Source organism: Fukomys damarensis, unplaced genomic scaffold, assembly GCF_012274545.1.
Source record: "Fukomys damarensis isolate Sample0158 unplaced genomic scaffold, DMR_v1.0_HiC HiC_scaffold_10, whole genome shotgun sequence".
In the NCBI taxonomy this organism is placed as follows: domain Eukaryota; kingdom Metazoa; phylum Chordata; class Mammalia; order Rodentia; family Bathyergidae; genus Fukomys; species Fukomys damarensis.
The window spans coordinates 39,916,160-39,925,640 of record NW_022900922.1 but is presented as its reverse complement, the minus strand read 5'-3'; the positions used below and the strand labels follow the sequence as shown (position 1 = coordinate 39,925,640).

Below are 9,481 nucleotides of genomic sequence, written 5' to 3'. Positions count from 1 at the left end.
ATCAATAGCAACTTCTCAATAGTAATGATTATTTCTGTTAGATTAAGGAAAGAACTTTTGACACATTGATTTCTAATATTTTGGCAATGCTAAATACTCAGGTTTTATTTTTTAAGATCAGAAATTTTACACGATTACACCCAAAGTGCATGAAATTCCATGAAACTAAAAGAAGCTTTCTAAGAAATTGATGGTTAAGAGCCATCTGAAAAGAGTAGAAATGGATACAAGCTTAGTAGTTGCTGTGCCTGGCAACTTGGCTCTTCAGGACCCTTAGGAAAGTCTCAGCCTTATGCGTGTCCCTGCGCAGGCAGCGGCACAGGTGATGAAAAGTATTCAGGCTCTCTTTTCCATCAGATGACTGCAGAGAGGGAAGTTGGGTCCAGACAGGAGAGTTCCCATAGTTTCTGATTTGAGGAGCAACCTAGATACCAAAAAGACAGCATTTATTATTTGTTTTAACAGTATTACTTCTCTTTGAATCTTTTAATTGTCAATCATGATTTGAGAAGAGATGAAAATGTAAAATTTTTGCTAAAGGTGTGAGTTTTCACATATCTTATCCAGGGTATAGTAAAACTACTAGTCATCCAGAAGCTAGAAGAACACTTGAGTTGTTTTCCTGATATGCACGTGATCACAGGTGAAGTGTGCATCTGCGGGAGTGGAAACCAGATATCTAGAACATTGCTATTTGAATGTGCATGCATTTGGCCTAGGGACAATACAAAGGAAAGCTTCCATTGTCTCAATTCAGGGACTTAACATCTCCTGAAATTTGTCCCAGATGATTACTTTGTATTTTATTTCTCCTGATAGTTCACTGTTTATTTTTTGTGGCTTGTAACCGGATCAATTGTTCATATAGTGTGTGCAGAAAATAACTTAGAGATGATGAGCTGCCCTTGGTGCTTTAAGGTACAGGCGATCAAATCTGGACTAAGTTATGATTCTCTCACTCCACTCAGGAGTCCACCTTCCAGGTTTCCATGAGGAGAAGCTGCTTCTCCGGAGCAGCCCAGGGTTAGAGTTGCTGGAATTGCACCTGTGAGAAGGAGATGCAGGCAGCAGCCCTGCTTGTTTAGGGACCCATTGTGTGAGCCAGGGTTAGGTGGTGCTTCCAAAAAGTCCTACACAGTGCAAGGCAGAAAGAGTAGAGCCCCTGTCCTCTGTAGGGCTCTGCAAACTGAGAACCGCCAGAGATCTAAGAGACCCAGGACTCACCTTTGTGTCCGTAAAAATGTCAGGTGATGTGCAGAACTGGTATGAACAAATCTGAGATAATTCTAGACTGGATCTGCTGAACTTCCTCTTTCAGAGTAAGAATACTTTTTATTGCGATTTAAAATCTGTGTGTGTGTGTGTGTGTGTGTGTGTGTTGTGTGTCTTTGTTTTTGTATTGGTTATCTCAATTTCTGTTTCTTTTTTTTTTTTTTTACTTTTCCAAATTTACTGCAAAATGTATGCAGATGACAACAGGAACAAATGAATAACTGGTAGGAAAAATTAACAGAGGATAAAGCATCATAGAACAAATTAGTGACCACTATAGCTTTGTTCTCAATCATGAAGAAAATAAGTCGAAAATTTAAGGCATTTATTTTCTGCCTGGATTAATATATTATTTATTTTACAGTGTGCACATGAGTTGGAGATAACCTACTTTCATAACAATGACAAAAATGGTACACATTAACAAGTACTTAGGACATAAAAAGTGAAATATATCATTACTTATGTTGTCATTTCTGTAATTAAAATCTTATTTTAATGATTCTTCACTTCGGAGAACTTCAGAAGCTGCTTATGTGTCATCGCACCATTGTTGAAATTGTCTTATTTGAATGCAAATGCATATTGAAAATAGTAATTCAATCAAGTAATTTCAATCATTAAATTGTCCAGGGTGATTTAATGCAATAGTAGATAATTTACTGACAACAAAATAATTTAGGATAACACTATAAATTGTGAAATGAAGAACATTACACACAAGGGTCACCTTAGCAGTTTTAAGTATTAATGCTTATGGCCCCCTCAGTCTCTTCAAGGCTCAGGGGGTTGGAAGAACCATCCAATCTGATACTGATGTTTCCCTTTCCCCAAAAATATAGTACAACCTGGGAATATTAGGAGCTTGGTTTGTAAGAGGTCCACAAGACAAGCAAACATTTAATTTCATACACCAGCAATGTCCTGCATATGAATAGTGCATGACCAAACATCACATGATCACAACCAAGTCTTCTCTCACTGCTCAGGTACCAGTGCTTCGGATCATGAGCAGAAGGAATTATTCTAGCAAACTGAGGTTTTAACCTACTTTGGTGTGAGGAAAAGAGAGAGCCTGACCAGAATTTCACTGTGGGAGTCCTAAAATATTGTGAGGAAAACCCATCTTTTAGTGCTCTTCTCTGATTTTCCTTCCCTTGTAAATGTTTGACCACCACTCCATGAAGAGGCCAGTCCTGGTGGCTTCATGGACAGAGCAGGGCAGGGAAGGGGACACTGTCAGCACCATGAATCCTGAGACTCATTCACATTGGAATCTGTACTGTTGGCCATGGCTCATGCTTTGCTGAATAAAAGATTTGAAGGTGCAATATTCAACCTAAATGTTATTCCTGCAAACCAGGGAATGCTACTGTATTTCCCAACAGAGAGGGGATCCCAAAAACTGAAAACCAAGGAAGCATCAGGAGGCTACCTACCCGTCTGGTGATCTGCTTCAAGCCTTCTAGAAGAAGCTGTATGTACTCCTGTACAGAGTGAGCTTTCTCAATGAAACTGAGGGTGACACGTGGCAGGCGAACTGATTCGATCATGAGGTGGCTCAGGGGTTCCTCCCAAGAGTGCAGCAAGCGGATCACCAGGATTATAAAATCCTTTGGCTGGGCAGTCAGGTTGGAGTAACCAGGGACATGGGCAAGAAACAGCCAGGTTAGTTACATGCGACCTCTGCTCAGAGAAGCTGACCTTAAATATTTAGATGGTCCTGGGTCTGTGTGTAAAATCTTTCTTAAGATGCTCTTAAAATGTACAATTTTTTCTACAGTCAAACAAACACATAAAACTGGACTATTAAGATAAATACTACTCTACTAAGCTTTGTTATTGGTAACATTCAAGTTTGTTTTCTCTCTGCAGTTCCATGTTTTCATTTAAAATCATGTTAACACTCTGTTCATAGTAGAAAATCAAGAAATAGATTATAAAAGGAAAAATTTAGAGCATGGATAAATTACTAGGGTTTCACAGGCTGTCCTTCTGGTCATCAGAACAGAGACGAGAGTCACGCCTGTGAGAACTGTGACATGATCTCTGCAGGAAACGCACAGCAGGAGGAATTTCAGTTGGGACACAGCAGGGAGAAGGGGTGAGTGCACAGGGAGGAAGTCAGCATCAGAGAACCAGAAACAAAAAGAGAAGGAGGCTGCTAGGAGTCCAGCAGAGATGGCACAGATCACAGAGGCATCAGTGATGTAAACCCCACAAACGCAGGAGTCACAGTAACCTCTACTAAGACAAACGGCTCCGCATTTGCTACACAAACTCCTCAGTGCGGAGTATTGGTTAAAATATCATCTGCCTTATAACACATAGATCCTGCACAACACTTATTCAGCCTTTGGTTTCCCGAATTGTTTCCAGGCACCCTGTGGTTGTTCTTGGCTCTCCCTCCACTTTTCTCTGCAATGTAACTCCCGTCACCTCTGACCACAGAGCTCTCATAGCCCACAGGACACAAAGTGAGTCACTGCCTAAGGGGGGCCTGGTGCAGCTGGGCTGGGGACTCACCTGGATCTTCAGGGCCTGTTCCTTATTCGCTGGTGTGGAGATGGAGGCTGTGTGACACTGTGTTGTATACACAGCAAAGAAGTCTATGTCCTGAGAGTGAAGAGTTTCCTGGAAACAATGAGAAATTCAGTGAGTTGGGTGTGGGAAGGAAAATCCAAATCCTGTTGCTTAATGTTATCACATTTAATGGCTTTGAAACTGATTACAAAGGAGAGCTCCATGAAGTCTGAATCCATAGTAGGAAAGCAACCTTTCTGCCTACCTTTTCCCATTACCGCTGGAACCTCACTGTTTCTCAGCTGACTTTTCTGATCTCCCACCATCTTCCCTTCCCAATGCCATTGTCTCCTCAGTCTTGCCATGAGTTAAGATGTGGAACACAAGCATGAAAAACACTGAAGCTACAAAGGGAGTGTCGGTGAAGATTCACTTTTCTCTAGCATTTGACACAAAGGCCAAGATACATATGCAACTCTGTTTACCTCCTTAATCTCTAGATTCTCTGGGGCTCAAACTGATACACTTTGCTTAAATTTATATAAAAATTATAATTTTCTTTCAATTGCCTCTTAATCCACATACCTCGATCATAGAAGCTGATCATGAATGCAAAATAAAAATATTTATTGTAAAAAATTCAAGTCATAAAACAAAGAAATCATTGAAATTCCCTGTAATAAACTGAGATTAATACCAATAAATTATAAGGACTGATAATAATCAAATTTGTGGAAGTTGAAAAGGATTTTTTAGAAGATTCCAAAGGCAACTGAAGTTGAGTTGAAAATGCAAAAGAAAAACATGAATGCATAAAAAGAATTGTGTGGTGAGATAGACAGAGACAGACAGACAGACAGACAGACAGATGGACAGACTTTCTCACAAACATGGGGCCACATTCCGGGTGGAAGCCTGTTGTTTCTGAGCCCCAGCCCCTTGCTCACTGAACTACAGCTCTCACTTCTTGGACCTCCACAGTGTGTCCAGGGAAGAAAGGCCATGGACTGGCACTGACCAGAATAATAAGAAATTAGCACACCTAAAAGGTATTTGTGACAGGTGTCTACATTTTTAAAAATAAAGTATTTCAGGAAAGTTTTTCCAATGATCATCAGAATTTTTGACAATCATACATTTCCTAAATGTTTTCTTCCTTGTGTTACCCATTTTATTGATTGGTCCATTCTTTAATGCATTACTCAATATAATTTAAAATTTTAGTGATGAGGTATTTATATTTAAATCATACCCTTTATCCATCATTAGTGGGAAGGCCCCTTTTAAGAAGAGAAGAAAAGAGAAGTACTTACAACTTCCTGGTAGAGATCTGAAGAGAGGGTGTGGATGTAGTGAGACAGGGTGATTGCACGATCCAACAGATCCAGGAGGGATATTTGGTAGCCAGTCTCATTGGTAGAGTTAGATTGGGCAGCCACGTCCTGCCACAGGAGCAGGCTCCACATGGCCAGCAGCATTACAAGCGATCCTGGAAAAGAAAGACACACAGTTAATCTAGGTAATCTGCTAGGTAATCTACTTATCCAAGTTCCCCCAAACAAGCCTTATCTCTTCAGAGCCTTTTCTCTCCCAGCCCTCCGATTTGGCCCTAAGAATAAGCACGTTCGACTATGCACAACTATGTTGGTCATTACACTTGCACAGATACAGAGTTTGAAAAGTGAGGAACATCCTGCTTTTTTACATTTCTCCCAGAAATACTCCTGTACTTTGCAAACTTTGGGAACTTAAGGTAATTGTGGTCAGGGTTGCTTAACTCATTTCTTAAGATTGTTTAATTTGGAGGGACTTTCTGTCACACACTGCAGGAGCTCGTAGTTCTTTAACTCGCTGTCAGATATTGTAGGAGTTTGCAGTTTTTCGAGTGACTGTCTCATATTTGCATTTTGGACCATGGACTGGCAAGTATACCACACTTTATCTATTTGTTTTATCTTCATGCTTCTAAAACCATACATGCTTGTGAGTCCTGAGTATGAAAAGAATCCTCTCACAAAAATGATAAGATGGCTGTAACTTCTAACTCAACATGACAATCCTATGCATTTGCTTCACACTTTGCCACTCTTAGATATTTTTCTAAATTATAGAGTTACAAAAGCCTTGCAGATAGACTGAGCCTTCATAACTATCATAACTTATACTGATCCCAAATAAGTCTGAGCGAGGTTAAGTGAGTCTCCCCAAGTCCTGGGATTGGCAGATGGGCTTTCAAACTTGCCCTACCCCTCCTCCCTCATGCTAACCTGTAGGCTCTCAGGAGCACCTGCACAGCAGGGACAACAGCAGAGGCCATGGGTGCAGTGTGTGCAGAGTGCTGACGGTCACCAAGAAGAATGGCTCTGTGCCATGGGTGTTGGATAACAGGGCCTCTCAGAAGTTTAATTTTATAGACCTCTGCTCTATGAAACTCTCACATAAAAATCTTTGACAGTGGTCAGAGGCAGTTCCTTAAATTTGTTATTTCAATAATTTCAATAATTGGTGCTCAAAAAGAAAAGAGACAACAGTAACTACAAAATTAAAATCACTGTTTCCCTTTACTGATGCTATTCCAATGGAATTTTTTATATAAAAGTGCAATAACCAGAAGACTGACTTCCATAAAACCTTTGATAAATGGGGGTTGAAATCTCCAAGGAAGACCTATGCAAATATTAATGATTTTTATGTGAGTAATTCCTAAAGGCAAATACCTAAAATAAATAAGTGTACATCAATATTTTCATGGAGAATGGAACTGAATCACCAGTTGGTTGCAAAATTAAAACAACATACATTCTTTCATATTATATAATCTTACTTTCCAAAATTTTAATGATTAGAAAATTTAAATGTAATCATGTTGTAGTAATTTAGTGAAGACACATGCAAATTTTACGTATATTTGTGATCGAAAAGTGCTTTGCAAATAGAGAAACAGGTAGCAGCTGCAGGAAGTTCATCACTGAATAGATGTTCTTGAACAATCAGCACACATATACACACACTTGTCACCATAGGGTTTTCCAAAGCCTGTGAGAAGTAGACTGGTGAATCTGTTCTTCATATCAGAAATATTTTCTAATTTATTTTTCTTACAAATGTCATTTACTCAAATTAACACTCACCTGCTCTTCCTTTTTTTGAAAGGACATTGTGCTTGAACCAAACTGACAAAGCCTCATGAGCTACCCATCTGCCATCACTGTCTGTACTGTGGCTTCAGAATCGAAAGTTTCATTAGGTTGGCTCAAGTTGGCCCATTCATATATTAGACCCACGAACCAGAAAATGTTATTTTCTGTTTTCTGGAGTTCTGTGCATTGGAACCAATGACTCTTGTGGTCTTATGCTAGCCCAGAGTTCCTCAATCTCAGCATTACTGACTTTTGAGCTACATAATTTTTTGTTCTGGGATCTGCCCTGCACTGCAGAATGATTAGCAGCCCTCTCTCCTTTTCCACTTAGACACCAAAAGCACCCTCACTGCCCCACCTGTACCAGAATTAATGCAAAAGGTCTCCTGCCATAGCCAAATCTCCAAAACTGGAGGATTCCACCACTGGAGGACCTCTGAAACATTCTTGTGTGCCCTGTGCAATTTCTTTCCAGAGCAACATTTAGATAGTTCTAAACTATACAAACCTGGGACATTTGTCTTTAGCTACATTTTCACATTAACCCACCCTGGATTTGATGAAGCCAACATCTCACTGTTTGATGCACATACCTTTCCCCTGGCCATTCATGGTGCTGATCAGGATAGGAAGCCCTCTTCTGTGGAGAAGGCCTGGCAGTCCTGCTTCAAGTTCAGATATTAGTTATAAACTTCCATGTATTCGCAGATATGTTTGATCAGACTTTCTCTTCACTCTACCCATTCTGCTAAGTCTCTCACTGAGATTACCCCCAATATTTTAGCTATCAAATGCAACTTTTCTCATTAATATTCAGAAAGATCCAGTAATACCTTCTGGTTCACAAACACTTCTGTTTGCAAACAATTCAGTTCCCAAACAAACACACTCAGCATTTTTTTCCCTTCACAATCTCTACATTGAGTAACAAAATTAAGCACATCCCTCTTCCCCAAAATTATAAAACAAATTAAGTTCATAAAATAGATGCCACTGTATATAAGCTAGAAATGTATTTTGATTAATTTGATTACATGAAAAAGATAAAAATGACTGAAGGAAATGGAGACCAGTTTTGATTAGAGGATCCCTGGGGTTATTTGTCATTTACTTTAATTTCTTTAAATCTCTGTGGTTGCTTGATGCATTGTACTTTGCTTAGGAATTAGTTTCATTAAATATAGATTAGAAATTTTCTTACTCAAGATTGCTAGATGAAATAAAAGTTTCAAAAGGTACACACTGAGATCAGGAGTTGATATATAGTAAGTACTGTAAAAGGAAACTTTCAGTGTCCTAAAAAATATTATTGACTTCTCTCATTTTTTCCTAACTTTTGTGCATTCTATTTCTTTTCTATTTAAAATAGCATATGCAAATGTTAAATTTTTTCATTAATTTTATTGATACATTTTAGGTATTCAATATGTTGATATTTATAATAGATATTGTGAAATACAAAGAAAGGCCTAAATGGGAAGAAGAAGAGGGACTGGTATGGGAAAGGAAAGAAGGGATGGTCATAAATGAGAAAAGGAAAAAACTAGAATCAAAGCCTTTGCAAATATGGATGGGTAGAGGGGTTGAAGGGAGGACTGGGGAATAGGGAAAAATAAGAACAAAGAATTGTTAAAATATGTTATACTATATATTTTTGTTTTATATTGCTTTTGAATTTAGCGTATAGGTAAATTTGTATTATTATTCCTAGCTTTCAGATTAAGAAAGATTGCAGGTTACAAGTTTGGAGAACTAAATACAGTGGTATAAAAATTATTCTTCTATTTCTAAGTTAAATGATGGAAAAATTATTAGTTCAAGTGAAGGCAGGGCAGAGAAATGGAAAAAAACTAAGAATCAAGATATATCATGCAAAGGTACAAGATCCCAATGATGAATATAACTCTGTCATATACCTACAATGTACCAATAAAGGAAAAAGCAAAAAAAAAAAAAAGAATTGTGATAGACTTGAACAAGGAAAACAAATATTTTTAAACATCAGTGTGCCTATGCACATCTAAGATGTACAAGATACCACCTTTGACCTCAGAGAGTTTTGGGAAGGGCAAAGATATAACAAAATTTCAAGACAAACAGACACAGGAGCACACACATACTCACGTACATGGTAGATGATGTAATAGACACAAATACTAGCGCATTCACTCCAAGTATCCTAAGGATAGAGGTGGATACACCATGACTAACAAAATGAATCTGCATTCTGAGACCCAAGTCCATCTCAGGAAAAGGTACAAAATGTGTTATTGCTGGACTCACAAGGTCTATTCCTGTCTTGAGATTTTTAAATGATATGAGAATAATGAATAATAATGAAATTCACTATCATTTTCTATAAATTTAGTGTCCATGCATTTAAAGCAGCTTGTGACCTTTAATTTCAATTTTATTGACACAAATTTTATGGACAGATGAGATAATTTTTAAAAAAAAAATCTCCGATGGCATTGCCTGTTGCCACCATGTTAATACTACATAACTACATTACCAAAGATCTGACTAGAAAGCTTAGAATCTCTGTG

General features: G+C 38.3%; 1 protein-coding gene across 1 annotated transcript in view; it reads right to left on the bottom strand.

The window, feature by feature from the left end:
• Positions 1–232: 232 nt before the first annotated feature.
• LOC104870643 (prolactin) overlaps positions 233–9,481 on the bottom strand; it is a 15,959-nt gene continuing 6,710 nt past the window's right edge. Inside the window, exons 2-6 of the mRNA XM_010636323.1 lie at positions 5,109–5,284; positions 3,799–3,906; positions 2,712–2,891; positions 1,225–1,311; positions 233–424 (exon numbers count right to left, since the gene is read on the bottom strand). Of these exons, the coding sequence (XP_010634625.1) occupies positions 233–424; positions 1,225–1,311; positions 2,712–2,891; positions 3,799–3,906; positions 5,109–5,284 (743 nt within the window). The remainder of the gene's footprint in view (positions 425–1,224; positions 1,312–2,711; positions 2,892–3,798; positions 3,907–5,108; positions 5,285–9,481) is intronic.